The sequence below is a fragment of the Scylla paramamosain genome, chromosome 1, assembly GCF_035594125.1.
Source record: "Scylla paramamosain isolate STU-SP2022 chromosome 1, ASM3559412v1, whole genome shotgun sequence".
Lineage (NCBI taxonomy): Eukaryota > Metazoa > Arthropoda > Malacostraca > Decapoda > Portunidae > Scylla > Scylla paramamosain.
In genome coordinates, this window is record NC_087151.1 from 3031714 (window position 1) to 3050000 (window position 18287).

General features: G+C 40.7%; 2 protein-coding genes and 1 long non-coding RNA gene across 8 annotated transcripts in view; all 3 read right to left on the minus strand.

The window, feature by feature from the left end:
• LOC135112189 (uncharacterized) overlaps positions 1 to 2520 on the minus strand; it is a 158041-nt gene extending 155521 nt beyond the window's left edge. Inside the window, exon 1 of one of the 5 annotated variants that reach the window (XR_010274199.1) lies at positions 2341 to 2517. This is a non-coding gene — a long non-coding RNA (uncharacterized LOC135112189). Of the gene's footprint in view, positions 1 to 2340 lie in introns of all 5 variants that reach the window. The other 4 variants (XR_010274181.1, XR_010274160.1, XR_010274113.1 and 1 more) reach the window with 4 other exon arrangements.
• Positions 2521 to 6164: 3644 nt separating this feature from the next.
• LOC135112261 (uncharacterized) lies at positions 6165 to 11207 on the minus strand. Its single transcript, XM_064026560.1, has 4 exons — positions 11005 to 11207; positions 7093 to 7280; positions 6760 to 6866; positions 6165 to 6449 (listed from the first exon to the last, which is right to left on the minus strand). The coding sequence occupies exons 2-4, from the start codon at positions 7169 to 7171 to the stop codon at positions 6315 to 6317; spliced, it is 321 nt and encodes a 106-aa protein (XP_063882630.1). The 5' UTR covers positions 7172 to 7280; positions 11005 to 11207; the 3' UTR covers positions 6165 to 6314.
• Positions 11208 to 17305: 6098 nt separating this feature from the next.
• Positions 17306 to 18287, minus strand: part of LOC135112308 (uncharacterized) — a 5085-nt gene continuing 4103 nt past the window's right edge. For both annotated transcript variants that reach the window (XM_064026755.1, XM_064026679.1), the window contains exon 5: positions 17306 to 17793. In XM_064026755.1, coding sequence (XP_063882825.1) covers positions 17759 to 17793 — 35 coding nt within the window. In that variant the 3' untranslated portion in view covers positions 17306 to 17758. The remainder of the gene's footprint in view (positions 17794 to 18287) is intronic.

The following is an 18287-nucleotide window of genomic DNA, read 5'->3' on the forward strand; positions in this document are numbered from 1 at the left end:
CAAGCACAAGGAGTATAGATGAGAGCGAGGACACAAGCCTAAGACAAAACCTAAAAAGTTAATAGGTTGCATTTGATGGGTATTGGCAGGACGACAACTGACTGAATAAGGTGTCAGAGTTTTTTGGTTACACTAAACTTATAGCACATAGCAGATGAATTAGTGTATGGGTGTAAAATAGATAATTAACGCCGCTATCAGGTCTGTCAAAGAAGTACAGCAGGTATTTGTTGTGCTGTAGTTCTAAAACATGTATCCATAAATATATCAGCCATATCTAACCCTGATTTCACCTCATGATGCAATTAAAGTTAAATAAAAAGAAAAATCAAGGCATTGCAAAATTAGTATGGTCTCTGCATTAACTATTAATGTTTTCTTTTACCAATTTCTCTAGGGTGAACTTAACCATTTTTGACGAGACACTAGAAATTGCTTTTTTCCTGTGTGTGTGTGTGTGTGTGTGTGTGTGTGTGTGTGTGTGTGTGTGTGTTCAATAGTCCTTGAGTGTCTGACACATCCACCACAAAGGAATCTCTCAGGAAATAACTTTCTTCACACACCTTTCACTCTCTAGCTATGCATCAGCGTCACTCTATAGCTATGCATCAGTGTCACCCTATAGCTATGCATCAGCGTCACTCTATAGTTATGCATCAGCGTCACTCTATAGCTATGCATCAGCGTCACCCTATAGCTATGCATCAGCGTCACCCTATAGCTATGCATCAGCGTCACCCTATAGCTATGCATCAGCGTCACCCTATAGCTATGCATCAGCAGGAGACAGAAATCAATTTGTAAAGTCATAGATTCTTCTCTGACAATTATAACCATCCATGACAGAAAGGCGAGTTTTATAATTATGTATAAAAATCTATAGTTTATCAGTATTAAACATGGGGATTAATTAATCAAGTTAGAGAAGAATATGGGGCATTAATTGAAAGCAGAATATTAATATAAACAATACTCATTATATGCAGGGAAAAAACAACATAGATGCTAGAACGAAGCTAAATCAAAGACGTAGAAATAACGTCAGGTGTACAGAAATAACAAAGAATCCAAGCTTTGTGGCGACAAGCAGACCTTTGAAAGCCACAAACCTGCGGCTACACGTGGCGTGGATCTTATTCCTTTTACTTTTTCTTTTCTTTTCCTGTATCATATGGTTGATAGAAATTTTTTTTGTTCTATCACATTTTGTTACATACTATTATATCTCGTCTTATGAATATCTTCCACTTTTTTTCTGAAGTAAGTAACCTCCTTAATGGCACGCCATCAGAGATCGATATACTGAGACTGAGATCGATCGATCTATCAAACTTAGATTGATAAAATTAGCAGTGTGGTAAAGCCCACACACTTTCTTCTCCCACTATCCTTCACCCCATTCTTTTCACCCCATCTTTGCCTCCTTCTATCTCCTCTCCTCTACTTCACCCACCCTTTCTCTTAAAAAAAAAATGGACCACGCCACTTTCAAGTAGCAATCTTGAAAAAATAAATAAATAAATAAATAAAATAAAACTAAAACTGTGCCCCTCAAAGATGAGCTTGGTGTCGTACATTCTTTGTTCCATCACTCATGTTGCTCTTTTTCTTTATTTATTCCCAACACTAATCTCCCTCTTTTAACATACAATTTAATCATGAAATTATGGAAGCATCCCACATCAAATAGCTACAACTGGCTGCAGTGAAGGATTTTTTAAGTTGCTGTACGGCTTTATAATTATAAAGTATAATTGCAGCGAACGACATTAAGCACGCCTTGGAATGACACTCACCTCCATGTACAGTCAACAGAAATATAAAGATACATTAATGATTACTGGCACGCACGTCTATGTACTGATGTGGGGAGTAATTTGCGCAGCACCGGGGAGGAGGAATACAGTCTGCTGACGTACCGGTATGTGGGGATCCCCCGACTACCAGTTATATATAAAAAATACTAAAACTCTTTTCATAACTCGGGACATGTTCTGACAGCCAAGCAATGTGGATCCTGGTCAGAGGTACTACATGTATTACAAGGCAGACAGGCGCAGGCAACAGCCAGTGCGCCGCCATCACCATCATCGTAAACACCATTCCTGCCAATTACCAAGTCTCCAAGTTTTATTTTTTTTTCATTTCGAAGAACATTCGCTTCACTTGATATGATTGAAGGGATCAATAATGATACAGCCTCATAAGACAAAATGAAATGATGTTTCATATGATGTGGCAACTCTGTGTTTCCCCAGCCATGCAGCGCCATAATAGCTGGCGACCAGCCAGATCTTTCACTATGCACAAGAAATAAACGCCCACGTGTTCACTCATTACCTCGTCTCCACACAGGCTGCTGGGGCGCTGGAACAGGCAACAGGCAGGAATTCATTTGTTTGTCTTCTTTCACTGTGACCACAAATAAAACAAACCGAGATCAAACTCACGACAGCACTCAACAAGACACGGCTAGCTAGACACCACTGTAGCTAGAGTGAGTCGGATGGCTTCGGTTTCCTGCCTCGAAGCTACTCGGTACTTGAACGATACATAGAGGTTTAATCGCCACAGATTTGTAGAGGACGAAAAGTCATCAAGGGTGTAAAGAAAAAGGCGTCCACACGACAAACGTGAAACGTTGCTCAGTCAAACAAAATACTTTCTATGATCTGGAATAGATTGTCTTAAAGCGTTAAATCAACACTAATGCGTAGCGATGTTGCTATTGCAGCGCAATCATTTGTAGCTCAGCTCAACTTTTTTTCTGTACCTATAGTATGGATACCTATTTTTTCATCTACGGCTGTAGGCTGCACGTTCGGATGATATAAAAAAAAAAAAAAAAAAAAAACTATGAAGAGTACCTCGGCAAGATATATTTAAGTCAACCCAAGGAATATGAATCTGTAAGAGAAAACACTAGATTAGCTGGGAGACTATACTAGGTTTACATCTTTTCACGTTTAATCTTTTAACAAAAATAAGTTAATTAATTAATTAATTAATTAATTAAACAAACATATAAATAAGATAAGATAAGTCGTTCATAATGACATTCACACTATTGTTCAGATATATATGAGGTCTTGAACCAATGTGGTTCCTGCCTCGGCGCCGCTGCGCAGTAACACTATCTGCATTTCCATGACGAGCCTAATAGCAGTGTGATCATTATATATTCAGTCGATGGAGGACTGAAGTACTCTGTGAGCCGCCTCTTTACCCTGAATAACACGACAACAAGCTGTAGCTAGCCAAGGTTTACGAACTTTTGTATTAGAGAAAGTGAATGTAAGCTGTCCATGCCAAGGACGACCACCTCCGGTATGCGCTCCGTGCAGAGAGATGCACCACAGGCACTGAAGCAACAGTCATTCCGGGGAGAATCAGAATGTATAGAAGAAATGTAATTTGTTCACTAGATTGATCAATGTATGGTAATGGATAAAAGTACATTTTTTGTGTGTGTTTGATGCGTCAAGAATAATGGTCGTAAATTATTCGTTTTGCTTCCCCGGACCCCGACAAGGTCACGCTAACTGTCGTGCAAGTCATGCTTCAGTTTTGGCCGCATAACAAAGAGGGAAGGGATATTCAAAGCCAACTGTAGCCAAACTTTAAAGCCTCATAAAGCTGTGTCCCTGCCAAGTCCTCAGGTTTGCTGGAAGGAAGGTTTGTAGGAGGGAGGGATGGCAGGACCGACAAGAGGCATTTCCGACAGTTTTTAATGTAACTGTGTCTTATCACGTCAAAATACATGGAAATTGTGCACCTTTAATCACGGAATTTATTACAGGTTATAAATACCAAATTACTATTTTCTATTACTGTTGTAATCCAGAAATTTGATTGGTAACTTACAAACACGGCATCAGGTGGGAGCACTGAAGAAAAGTCTTCGTCTTAAGATACAAACGAGGTCACTAGAATCAACTAAAAATAAGCGAGCACATAAATAAATAGATAAAATAAATAAATAGATAAATAAATAAATAAATAACCATTACAACACTAAAAAGAGATGCTTGATGTGCGGCAGGCCTTACGAGGCACCCGCTACTGCATGCTGCCATTGTCACGATGGGCAGCGGGAGAAAACTAGAAAGCCTTACTTATGCAATATTTGTAGCTTGTGCAGTACATTTCAAACAGCAGCAACAACAAAAACAGTAGTGATGAATAGCCTTTCCATTAAGATAACCCCTCAGTGGATGATACTCGTAAGTCAGTATTTCCTTACCATATAAAGCTACATTCATCCTGCTAGCAGCCATCATACAGTCACACATCATTACCGTACTCGTTCCTCTAACAAAACCAAACTAAAATTTATCCGCCGTCAGACCAAAACATTAAGGAAAGGCCTCGATCTCCCAGCTCATCAAACACCTAATTCAATATTCCAGTCACTCTCTTAGCGCACCTTTCAAACCCGGAATAAACATGCATCAGAGTTAGCAATTTCCTGGAACGCTGATTACTTTAGTATCTCTGCTGCACTCTTTTCAATCCTCCATTGTTCTGCTATCATTTGTTTCCTGCATTTATTATCGAGTCCTCAAAACTTATACATTTAGTGTGCACTGGTGGTGGGGTGGTAGTTAAGCGAAAAAATTTAGTAATAGAAGTTAGAGTGCAAGATTTCATGCTCTTTGCGTGTGTGTGTGTGTGTGTGTGTGTGTGTGTGTGTGTGTGTGTGTGTGTGTGTGTGTGTGTGTGTGTGTGTGCGTGCGTGCGTATGTGGGTGGGTGGGATGTCGGAGCGTGGGTTGGTGTGTGTATCTAAGTCTTTAATTCAGGCAGGAACCAATTGCCCAACTTGGTGGGGAGAAGGACTCATTTCCGAAAAATTCTGAATTCTCCGAAAGGTCACCAGCCCCAGGAACCATTACCACCGCCACCACCATCACCACCACCACCACAAACAACAACAACGACGAACACGATGACGACGAAGACGACAACACGTAAGTGGAAAGGAAGGTGCGCCTTTGGAATTCAGACTACAATAAATTAGCGCGGGAAAGTCCCACCTGAGCAGGATATACAGTAGTACACCTGATCCTTGTGGTGAGTCAAAAATGGCCGCCAGGTGAGGTGACAATTGTTCGTATTTCAGCTGCCGGTCAATGTAACAGTAGGTGGCAGAGAGTAACACTAAATCTCGAGTGTGTGGCAGGTGGGTGCCCTTCCACCACTTGGGTACTTCTTTATGATTCACACTAATGAGGCAAGACCCCATGCCACGATCTCAAATAGAGTGGTAGATGAATGTAAAAGAATCAGTGATCAAGTTGTTAGTACTGAGTCATTAAGGAGAATTAAAGGAAGATTAGATAAATTCATGGATGAGGATGATAGGTGGAAATAGGAAAGTATGTTTCATGCAGGAACTGCCGCGTGTGTACTTCATGGCTTCTTGCAACTTCCCGTATGTTCTTATGTTATTATTTCTGGTTATGGCGGCATTGAAGGTCAGGAAGCACGCGTGGTCTTGGAGTTGAGTCATCACAGGTACTCGTGTGCGCCGGACGCTTTGGAGCTCTTTGGGTTCTTATAAGGACTGTCATCCATAACCACAGAGATAGTCGGGCTCTCACGGATATTTTTTCCCATTAATAGTGCAGAATTCTTGTTAGACTAGCACTAGAATCATGAAAACATCCTTGAAAACCTGAATAACTTCCACCAGAGACTATTAAAGAAGATCGAGGTGAGACAAACGTTGGAGTACGCGCTGTCCCGGAATAATTACTCCCCGCAATGACACACGAGGCTCACCATATACAACAAAGCCAACATCCTCGCTTTCGCCACACTGCATACCGTGTGTCGGTCGTGTAGTTCTCAGTGGATATTCAATGGATTGTGAGTACTGTTACCTTTTTCTGCTTAAAACTACTGCACAAATACTGATAATTATTTTTGTTTACTATTTTTTCCCTTTTTTTTCAGTTTCTATGCATTTACTTGTCGCAATTGAGAGTAAAACCTTTCAGCCTTACAGCTTGACACATATTTTTCCTTCTAGCTCATAACCATCTGCATTCCCGCCAACACCGAGACACCTGGAAAGCCCCGACCAGCTGTCCTCACATTGTTTCCTACTTACACATCCTGCTGTCCAGAATGGTCACTCAGGCAGTGTTCATCTCAAGTTCATACATTTCATAGATTTATTGGTCACCAACAAATTATCATTATTCAAAATGCTACATCATTTCGTTAAAACAGGTACTTAAAAGAAAATCATTATTCAAGTTGCACAGATTTTCTTAATAAATTAAAGAGTATGAAGACTACACATTGTGATCAGAAGCGCCTAAAGAACCAAGGGTTGGGACGCGGACGTGTTGTGGGGAACCGAGTCCGCTGTGGGCGGGGACCGAACACGATGGGCGGAGGCGCGTTGCGATTACTGAGCGATGAGCCGCTGATAAGAGCACCCTGGTGGAGAACAAAGGAAACAGTTGCAGAGTTATACCACAGGAATGTACAAGTAAATATCTACTTTTGATTAATTTAACACCTCATCAACATTGGTGATAACGATAAAATACATATATCCAACTTGACACTGACTCAAGGTGTACAGAAATTAATGCAGGCAAAGGATTTTATAAGGAAAGTATTCTTTAAGAAATTAATCTTATTACTGGCTGATGCCAGCAACGATTACATTAGCAGTCAGCAGGAGACAGGTCAAGTCACCAGATGAAATCTAGACATAGGCCTAAGTGAATTTGAGCCAACTCACCACGCTAGGCTGAGAAGCAGGTCTGCCCCCTCCAAACTTAACGGTCCCTCCGCTGAAAAGGGCGGACGGCGCGCCTGAGGTCTGCCGGGCCACCCTCACACCACGGGCTGTGGAGCGCAAACAAAAATAATCTACAATAGATCTTTGTCCTCATATATCAATGTCTGTAAAATTTATTTCCTTCTGTTTAGAAACAAAACCACCATAACAGAACATCACAAGTTTTTTCCTTCAATTGATCTCTACCATTTGTGTTTAAGTATGTAATTAAAGCAATTAAAATTCACTTGTGCATGTTGAGAATGAGATGCCTAATGTAAACTTTTCCCTTACCATGGACTACATGAGAGGAGGGCAGCACCAGCACCACCACCAGCACCGCCACGGAGGAGACCAGCGTGAAGGTCTGCATGGTGACGACTGAAGAGTGAAGGCGCCGGGGAAGGGAAGGCACGCGTGGAGCTGTGTTGTGATTCCGATGCCTCGTCGTCTGAGCCTGGCTGGACTCCGCACCACCCAAACTTATGGATGGAAAATTACTATAAGTTCTTTCTTTTCTTCTTAATCTGCTTGTTATCATGATAATGCCATATTTCAATATTCTGTCGCCACACAACACAAGTATCTGCATTCACGAACACTCTTGAGGGCAATGTATCAGAATCAATTGAGAACTGACACATTTACTTAATGTATTCATTCACCATTCAAACAATTCATTTATGTATTTTATCGTCGACCACCAGTATCAAACACAACCATATGCATAGAACTTGTACTTTTATCTACTTTTTTTAATTTCATTGTTTCCTTATCATATTATATTGACCATTCGACACTACCACGTTATACAAACACATTATGATACAGTGCACAACATTTATACATCCAGTATTCTGTACAGGTATACAGGGTGTTTCCAAAACACTCCGTGAAAGTGACAGACGACAAATAAAAAAATATATAAAAAAAAAAAAAAAGAGCACAGAGGATTTCCCAAGACGTGTAAAAACCTGCCATGTACGAGACCGTGACAGGCGAGACAACTCACGGAACCAGTGCATTATGTACGCCACTAAAAAAGGAACAAATTCATCTGCAAACGATGTGTGTGTGTGTGTGTGTGTGTGTGTGTGTGTGTGTGTGTGTGTGTGTGTGTGTGTGTGTGTGTGTGTGTGTGTGTGTGTGTGTGTGTGTGTGTGTGTGTGTGTGTGTGTGTGTGTGTGTGTGTGTGTGTGTGTGTGTGTGTGCATTTTTTATTTTATTAGATTTTTGTTGCCCTTGGCCGGTGTCCCTCCTACAGACATGTGAAGTATATTCCATACGAGTATGTGGACGAATAAGACCCGTGTACGGAGTTAGCAGCTGTGGTGGGTGAGAAAAAATGGCGGAGACGTCTCAGCACACCTAACTTCATAAAAGCTGTTTTAGCTAGAGATGAGATGTGAAGTTTCTAGTTTAGATTATAAGAAAAGCACAAACCGAGGATGTTCAGTGTAGAAGAGGGGGACAGTTGAGTGTCACTGAAGAAGAGGAGATAGTTGTCTGGAAGGTTGTGTCGAGTTGATAGATGAAGGAATTTAATTTTTGGGGCATTGAACAATACCAAGTTTGCTCTACCCCAATCAGAAATTTTAGAGAGATCAGAAGTCAGGCGTTCTGTGGCTTTCCTGCGTGAACTGTTTACTTCCTGAAGAGTTGGACGTGTACGAAAAAAGGTGGAAAAGTGCAGGGTCTTATCATCAGCGTAGGAGTGGATAAAACAAAAACTTTGGTTTAAAAGATCATTGATGAATAATAGGAAGAGAGTCGGTGACAGGACAGAACCCCGAGGAACACCACTGCTAATAGATTTAGAACAGTGACCTTCTACCACAGCAGCAATTGAACGATCAGAAAGGAAACTTGAGATGAAGTTACAGAGAGAAGGATAGAAGCCATAGTTTGGAAATCAAAGCTTTGTGACAGACTCTATCAAAAGCTTTTGATATGTCTAAGGCAACAGCAAAAGTTTCACCAAAATCTCTAAAAGAGGATGAACAAGACTCAGTAAGGAAAGCCAGAAGATCACCTGTAGAGCGGCCTTGACGGAACCCATACCGGCGATCAGATAGAAGGTTGTGAAGTGATAAATGTTTAAGAATCTTCCTGTCGAGGATACATTTAAAAACTTTAGAGAGGCAAGAAATTAAAGCAATAAGACGGTAGTTTGAGGGATTAGAACGATCACCCTTTTTTAGGAACAAGCTGAATGTAAGCAAACTTCCAGCAAGAAGGAAAGGTAGATGTTGACAGACAAAGTTGAAAGAGTTTGACTAGGCAAGGTGCAAGCACGGAGGCGCAGTTTCGGAGAACAATAGGAGGGACCCCATCAGGTCCATAAGCCTTCCGAGGGTTTAGGCCAGCGAGGGCATGGAAAACATCATTGCGAAGAAGTAGTCAGAGAGTGGAGGAAAGGGAGGAACGAGCCCTGAATCGTCCAAGGTAGAGTTTTTACCAAAGGTCTGAGTGAAGAGTTCAGCTTTAGAGATAGATGTGATAGCAGTGGTGCCATCTGGTTGAAATAAAAGAGGGAAAGAAGAAGCAAAGTTATTGGAGATGTTTTTGGCTAGATGCCAGAAGTCGCGAGGGGAGTTAAATCTTGAAAGATTTTGACACTTTCTATTAATGAAGGAGTTTTTGGCTAGTTGAGGAACAGACTTGGCATGGTTCCAGGCTTAAATATAAAGTGCATGAGACTCTGGTGATGGAAGGCTCAAGTACCTTTTGTGGGCCACCTCTCTATCATGTATAGCACGAGAACAAGCTGTGTTAAACCAAGGTTTGGAAGGTTCAGGTCGAGAAAAAGAGTGAGAGATGTACGCCTCCATGCCAGACACTATCACCTCTGTTATGCGCTCAGCACACAGAGACGGGTCTCTGTTACGGAAGCAGTAGTCATACCAAGGAAAATCAGAAAAATATCTCCTCAAGTACCCCCAACTAGCAGAGGCAAAACGCCAGAGGCACCTCCGCTTATGGGCATCCTGAGGAGGGATTGGAGCGATAGGACAAGATACAGATATGAGATTGTGATCGGAGGAGCACAACGGAGAAGAGAGGATAACAGCATAAGTAGAAGGATTAGAGGTTAGGAAAAGGTCAAGAATGTTAGGCGTATCTCCAAGACGGTCAAGAATACGAGTAGGGTGTTGCACCAATTGCTTTAGGTCATGGAGGATAGCAAAGTTGAAGGCTAGTTCACCGGGATGGTCAGTGAAGGGAGAGGGAAGCCAAAGCTGGTGGTGAACATTGAAGTCTCCAAGAATGGAGATCTCCGCAAATGGGAATTTAGTCAGAATGTGCCCCACTTTGGAAGTTAAGTAGTCAAAGAATTTCTTATAGTCAGAGTTAGGTGAGACTCTGTAGTCGTAGCCAGATGGTGGAAAACTCAAAAGATTCAAGAGCGTGGGCACGAGAGCAGGTTAAGTCATTGCGCACATAAACGCAACATCCAGCTTTGGATTGAAAATGAGGATAGAGAAAGTAGGAGGGAACAGAAAAGGGGCTACTGTCAGTTGCCTCAGACACCTGTGTTTTAGTGAGGAAAAGAAGATGAGGTTTATTAGAGGAGAAATGATGTCCTACAGATTGAAAATTAGATCTAAGACCGCAAATGTTGCAGAAATTAATGAAGAAAAAGTTGAGGGGCGGTGTCAAGACACTTAGGGTCGATACCAGAAGAGCAGTCCGACCTGGGGACATTTGAGGTTCCCTCCCCAGATGGGGACTCCGAGGCTGGTGTAGGAGTCGCCATGATTTTGAATTTTGAGTGAAGGATGTGTGTAATTAGGTGCTTGTAGTTTTGTGTGAAGGAAGGGAGTTGTCTTTAGAGGACAGGCTGTAATTGCCCCCTTGTATTTGTAAGACAAAAAGAAACGTTCAGTGAGGTTACAGCTGGGTTTAATGATAAGTTCATAGCACTCCCGATCCAGTCCTTTAGATCTCACTGGGAGTAGTTATCGTTTCGGCAGGTGCCTAAACGTCTACTGCATATATATATATATATATATATATATATATATATATATATATATATATATATATATATATATATATATATATATATATATATATATATATATATATATATATATATATATATATATATATATATATATATATATATATATATATATTGTATATTACACACACATACACACACACACACACACACACACACCAGTAAATAAACACAACACTCACCCAGTACCGAGAAGTTCCGAGCAGCAGCACCAGCAGCGGCAGCAGCAGCGCAGAGCGACCAAGTGCTACGAGCGTCGCGCCAAGACTGGAGTGTCTCAAGCAGGCGACCCGCTTGTCTTTATGTGGGGAACTCCAGTACGAGTTGGTCTACTGCCTTTCAGGAACTACCTCACACCAGGCCTTGCGCAACGCAAATATTCCCGGGAGTTACCAAAGGGTCCAGGCTGTGCTGTAGAGATGAGTGTTGCTAGGAAATGTAGTGCGACCCTCACCTATTGGCTGGGCTGAAGCGCAGACCCAAGGCGATGGCTGGGCTGAGTCACTCGGACACGACGCGCCACGCCTCCCACGTGCTGTCGTCCTGCCCCGCCGCCTTTCCTGTCTTACTTGATTGTTTTGCTTTGTTTTCTTCATTCCCTTTTTTTTCAGACTCTGATGTATGACACAAATTTATTTCACTGTGGAAAAGAAAACGTGACTCAGGACTGACAAAGAGAGGATACTCAGGCCACTACGCCCTCACAAAAGTAATATTTCCAAAGTCAATACACGTGTACCACTACGCCCAATCCTTCTACTTCTACTACCACTACTGCTGCTGCTGCTGCTGTTGTTACTACTACTTCTGGTAATAATAATAATAATAACAATAATAATAATAATAATAATAATAATAATAATAATAATAATAATAATAATCATAATAATAATAATAATAATAATAATAATAATAATAATAATAATAATAATAATATTAATAATGATAATAATAATAACGTTTTGACTACCACTATTACTATTACTCTACCACTACTACTAATTCTACTACTACTACTACTACTACAACTACTACTACTACTACAACTACTACTACAACTACTACTACTACTACTACTACTACTACTACTACTAATAATAATAATAATAATAATAATAATAATAATAATAATAATCTTCGACAAATAATACCATTAATAAGCTAAATACAATGACAACAGCATTAGCAGCAGGACCAGCACTTAAAACAACAACAACAACAACAACAACAACAACATCCCATCTAATTAATCCCTGCATCAGACATACGTGGTGTAGTATCACGCAACGAGGGTGGGCAGGAGGGACGTGCCTAGTCTCAGTGCAGAGGGGGAAGTACAAAACCCAGTCCTTCGTTGCGCCCCTTGCAGCAGGTGTTTTGACCTTTTCAATGCCACGGCTGCTCTTTGTTGCCATCCTCGCCACTGTAAAATAAATATTGTACATGAGAGAGAGAGAGAAAGAGAGGGGAAAATTATTTTATCTATTAACTTTTTATCCATTTATTCTATTCAATGTTACAGAACTATTTAAGAGAATATTGAACAAAAATAAGTGTAAAAGGATTGCAAGGAACTGTAAGCAGTGGGCGAGTCGAGGCACGCAGGGAAGCATCGGTGTACTTCCAGCCCTGCCGGGGAGCGTGTGGCCACCCAGGTCATGTTTCATTACCGCACGGAGACTGGTAATGATAAAAATGGCAATAATGATGTAGAGAAAGTAAACTCATACCAGGCGCGTCCCGTGAGTGGCGGAAGGGGAACCCTAAGGAAATGCCTTTCTTCTAAGGATGCTCTTGATAACCAATAAGGAGCCGTGGACCAAACCGTGGAAAAGGATTGGAGCCCTTATCGTGTATTATTCAAGAAAAACCATGCGTTAATGGGAGATGTAGCCAAGAAATGGATACAGCTGTCTCGCTCGGTAGGGATAACCATGATGGACAGGTGATCCCATATCATCAACAAGTGACTGTCCAAAGAAACTTACAAATCAAATCTGCTTTATGGAATGTAAGAACTTTGCATCAATCTGGAAAGTTTGAAAATGAGAAACAGGAAATGAAAAAGATGAAATTAGTTATTCTAAAAATGAGTGAAGTGAGGTGGCCAGGAGCGAACAAACTGGACACAGAGGATGGATGTTTTATTTACTCAGGAGGAGACACAGCAGTGACAGGTGTGGAAGAAATGCTTGTAAAGAACACTGCCAATTGCCTACTTGAATATTGGGTGATATCAGATCGAGTACTATGAGTTAAATTGAAGGGAAACCCTATTGATATAAATATTATACAAGTCTACGCACCAACGGCGAAAAGTAACGAAGAAATATACCAATTTTATGACAAGCTAAATAAATCAAGACAAGACAATAAGAGCAAAGATAAGAAATGAAATAGCTAAAGACCAATATGATTTTATGGACGGAAAAGGAAAAACTAATGTTGTATTCATATTAAGGATATTAAATGAGAGAAGTATAGAGATGCAGAGAGACATGTATTAGGCTTTCATCGATTATAAATAAAGTATCTGATAGAGTCAAACACGAAGATTTGCTTGACATGTTGAATAGAATTGGAACTGATGGAAAGGATCTAAGAATTATTCACAACTTATATTGGAATCACAAAGCGCTAGTAAGGATAGGAACAGAGCAGAGTGATTGGATGGATATAAAAAAGGAGTAAGACAGGGTTGTGTGCTCTCCCCAGATCTGTTCTCCCTGTACAGTGAAATGATAATGAAAACAATTGAAGGACGGGAAGGTCTTAATATTGGAGGACAAAATATAAACAATTTAAGGTACGCGGACAACACAGTGTTAATAGCGGACACTCAAGAAAAATTACAATATGTTGACAGTAGTGAAGGAGGCGAGTGAAGAAGTTTGTCAATAAATATAGGCAAAACGGAAGTGATGGTGATTAGTAAGAAGACACAAGTTCCCAGATGCAATGTGAGAATAGATAATAGGTTGATTAAGCAAGTGAGAAAATTTTGCTACCTGGTAAGTTATATCACAGAGGATGGTAGATGTAACATAGAAATCAGAAGACGGATATGTGAAGCGAAGAAGGCATTTCAGAAGATGAGAAATATGCTAAGTAATAGACACTTATCAATAAGAACGAGGAAAAGACCAGTAAAAACATATATCTGGTCTGTATTAGTATATGGATCAGAAACATGGACTATAAGTAAACAGATGGAGAAAAAGTTGGAAGCTTTTGAAATGTGGTGTTGACAGAGGCTATTGAAAATTTCCTGGACAGAGAGAATATCAGATGAGGGGTTGCTAAGAACGGATATCAGAAGAGAGTTATTAATAAATGTGGGAAGACAGATGAGATATTAAGGACATGTTATGAGAAGAGGAAGAATGGAAAATTTGACTTTAACGGGAGGAATCCCAAGTAAGAGAGCAAGAGGCAGACCAAGAGAGAAGTATATGGACGGGATGGTAAGAACGAGGAGAGAACGTTTCACGGCTTGTCGTCTGCTGCAAATGACAGGAGACAGAGCGATGCAGCATTCCATGGTCGCAAACGTCTGCAGGGATATGGCACTTGGGTAAAGTAAGTGGGAGCATTTACAAGAAGCTAGGAAAAGGAGGTGGCAAAGGATGTGTTCCCCTTTCTACAACAACAACAACAACAACAACAACAACAACAACAACAACAACAACAACAACAACAACAACAACAAAAACAACAACAACAACAACAACAACAACAATAACAACAGTTATCTGTTTCAACCATTTCCATATTTTTTTTTTGCCAATCACGGTCTCGGTGACAGTCTACACAAGCAATGGTGGCGTCACATTCATTGTAACACACGCCGTAGTAAAAACAGTTATCCTCATATCCGGATATTTAGGCAACAGCTTCCACTGAGCTTGTCAAGAATACCTTTGTTATGACACAGCTACTGCAAGCGATTTTCCTGGCACGTGTGGGTGTGGGGAAGGGGGGACAGGCAAGGAAGAGCCGTTACAAAGTGTGTAACGTAACTCTAATCTTAAAACTGGATTAACAGGCATTGACTTTCTCGTCCTCAGTACAATCTTTTTTTTTTTTTTTAGCTCGCTCGTTTCAACATCCTGTTTTTTTTTTTTTTTATTCTTCTTCCCTACGACTTGAACTTCTTTTAAAAGAAAAGTATCAAGACACCTGTGGGAGTAGACTGGTCAACTTCTGACTCTAACTCTCTGGGAGCAGCAAGTTGAGCTTTTTTCCTTTTTCCTTTGTATGTGTTTTCCTCTCGACCAGTCTCCTTGACACAGAACAAATAAATAAAAGCAGAGATCTAAGCACTGCTAACAGCTGCCGCCACCTTCCACCTACACACAGGCGAGAACCAAGGCGGCTCAGGATCACGATGACCAGGCAAGTTTGCGCTGTACTTCTCAGGAAATTACTTATGAAAGGTCGAACAATAAAAAAAAACATTTATTCATAAAGAGAGGATGTTGTTGGGGGGGCGACGTGACAATAACATCTGTTGTAGCTTTAGCGTTTCCAAACACTGAGGACATTCGACCTTGTAAAGTGAAGAGGTGAAGATTGCTGCGTCACCTAAACACAATTTATGGCGGCATTTTCAGTAGCTGTCTGGGTTTGTTAGGTTTTGGCTATACGATTATTGTATTGTGATAATAAAAGAAATTTACACTTCCAACGTTATTTGATGTTTTGTACATCTGACTTTGTATCCGATTAATTGTTTCTAATGTCTATCTAAGCGGGGCTGTCATGTGCTTTAAAAATGGTATCTTACAAACAAAACCTTTTATGCACCTGACATTTACATCACCCTCTGTGGTAAAGATGCCCCGTCGTCTCGTATCACCTGCTGCACGGGACCGCCTGGCTGTTGGCCGGCATCCAGCTCCTCCTCAGGCATATCCCTTCTCATGCCGCTAAAAAAAAAAAAAAACCTGTCAGGACCACTCGATCCTGCAACATAAACTACAAACCAACAGCGACATCAAAGACTGACTTTCATTCCTTTGTCTCCCACCCACGATTACATAACTTACCGGATGCATGAGTGACTGTCTGTATCAAGCTTCGGCCTCACTACTACTACACTATCCATCACTTCCCGCCACCTGGGACATTCACCCCTAAACAGATGAAAGCTAAGAGTGTCTGTTGTCTCGCGTGCACGCTACAGGCCTCACAGAGCGCCTCGTAAACGGGGCCCGGTCAACATTCAAAAAAGGAAAAGGTTAAGGATTGTTGCCGACGCTTGCTTTTTTCCCACCTGAAGCCAGTAGCGCAGGTGTGTGTGTGTGTGTGTGTGTGTGTGTGTGTGTGTGTGTGTGTGTGTGTGTGTGTGTGTGTGTGTGTGTACAATTTATATATATATATATATATATATATATATATATATATATATATATATATATATATATATATATATATATATATATATATATATATATATATATATATATATATATATATATATATATATATATATATATATATATATAAAGAAAATCAGTCTAGCTTGTGATAGGTAGTGGTTCCTATGCATCAGAGAAGAGTAGCACTCCCTGCTCAAGACAGGGAGTGGGATCACCACCAGTAGGGTAAGACAACTTTTACTTTCGAGTTGATTGGTGCTGCTTGTTTAAAAACAAAGTAAATACAATTACCTACTTAGTGAATTAAGTAACTAGTAATAATAATAGTAATTATTACTGTTATCATTATTATTATTGTTATTATTATTATTATTATTATTATCATTATTATTATTATTATTGTTATTATTACAATCATTATTATCATTGTTATTGTTATTATAAACACTCTAGGAACAAGATTGTTATCATGAGCGTCGCATGTCAGCCAGCCAGCGTGCTGCTCCCCGGAACGCCTGTAATGTCGCAGCAGAAGGGCGGACCGCGGCTCACCAAACTGACTCGGCAAAATCAACCAAGATGAGGTGATTTTTTTTTTTTTTTTTTTTTTCTGGAGAGGTTCGTGACTGTTGACCTGCGCATTGTTGTGCTAAAAAATACCTGGTCCTCCTGCTATGCTTGATCATGTAAAACTCAACATATCAAACGTACACACATCGTTTCGCTTCACCTGACCGGAAACAGTGAGGCGCCAGACAGGCAGTGCCCGGCAGGCGGGCAGGCAGGCAGCCCCTGGTCAGTGGCGGCGCTTCTCTCGGCAACCTTCTGGGAACATGGGTTTCTGACTCTTCTCTCCTATTATACAACCACTCATTATGATTGAGTAAGAAATTCTATTCCAGTGAGAAATCCGTATGATCATAAAGTAAAGAAGCACCACATATAATAAAAAATAACAACCTAACCACAACGTAAGTTACCTCCCTTGTCTACCTTTCTCGCTGGAAATTGTCTTCGGTACTTTGACCACTCACCGCTGAGGAGGGTGGAGTGCAACATGTTACATGGAGGTCCAGCTGCGGTGTTCTATGAAACATCCAAATAAACACACGTGGTTTTATTGTTTTTTTTTTTTTTTTTTTCAAACCGAGGATATATTGTCAAAATTAACAAAACGGGAAGTCGTGTGTATGTTTTCACTAAAGATCTGTACTGGCCAGCGGGACGAGTGACCTCCATTAAGCACAATAATAAAGCGCCCTCCACGAACTGTGTGGTGAAGGTTAACAAAAGATAAGACAGATAGCAGAGTACAGTAAGCTTTTTTTATCACCTGTTGACCGCGAGTGAAGCGCCAAATGCTCTCCCTTCCTGAAGGATGTCTGTCAAATACCTGAAGCAAGCTGTGCACAGTACATCCTCCATGCCTCGATGCTTTATTGAAGGTCGCAGTAACTCCTCACAACCTGTGAAATATTATATGTATCTCCACCATGGCTTTGAGAAGGGACGGCGTAGTCTGCGGCCATACAGAATGGGCGGGATAGCGAGTTCCTCAGCTGCCTTTGACGGACTGCTGCTCAGGGTGGCCTGTGAGGGAAAAGAAAGAAAGAAAGAAGGAAATAAAAACAACAGCAGCAGCAGCAACAACAACAACAACAACAACACAGCAGCAATAATAATAATAATAATAATAATAAAGAGAGAGCGCTCTTTACCCAACTGCATTTTCTTTAAAGTAAAAATGTAAGAAAAAAAGTTATGAACACATACTCTCATTTGTATTTATGTGTGTGTGTGTGTGTGTGTGTGTGTGTGTGTGTGTGTGTGTGTGTGTGTGTGTGTGTGTGTGTGTGTGTGTGTGTGTGTGTGTGTGTGTGTGTGTGTGTGTGTGTGTGTGTGTGTGTGTGTGTGTGTGTGTATTTCAAAATTATATCTACCTTTTAGCAATAGTAAGATTTCCTTCTTGAGGCGAATAGTTAAGTCCATGCATTAAATGACTGCAAAAGCTATGAGGTTGTGATCGGAGGAGCCCAGCGAAGAAGACAGAGTGACAGCATAAGCAGAAGCATTAGAGGTTAGGA

Coding starts and splice junctions, on each gene's coding strand:
- LOC135112261 (XM_064026560.1), bottom strand. CDS start 7,171: ATGCAGACCTTCACGCTGGTCTCCTCCGTGGCGGTGCTGGTGGTGGTG. Junction 6,867..7,092: donor CTCCTCTCATGTAGTCCATG/GTAAGGGAAAAG, acceptor TGCGCTCCACAG/CCCGTGGTGTGAGGGTGGCC. Junction 6,450..6,759: donor CTGCTTCTCAGCCTAGCGTG/GTGAGTTGGCTC, acceptor GTTCTCCACCAG/GGTGCTCTTATCAGCGGCTC.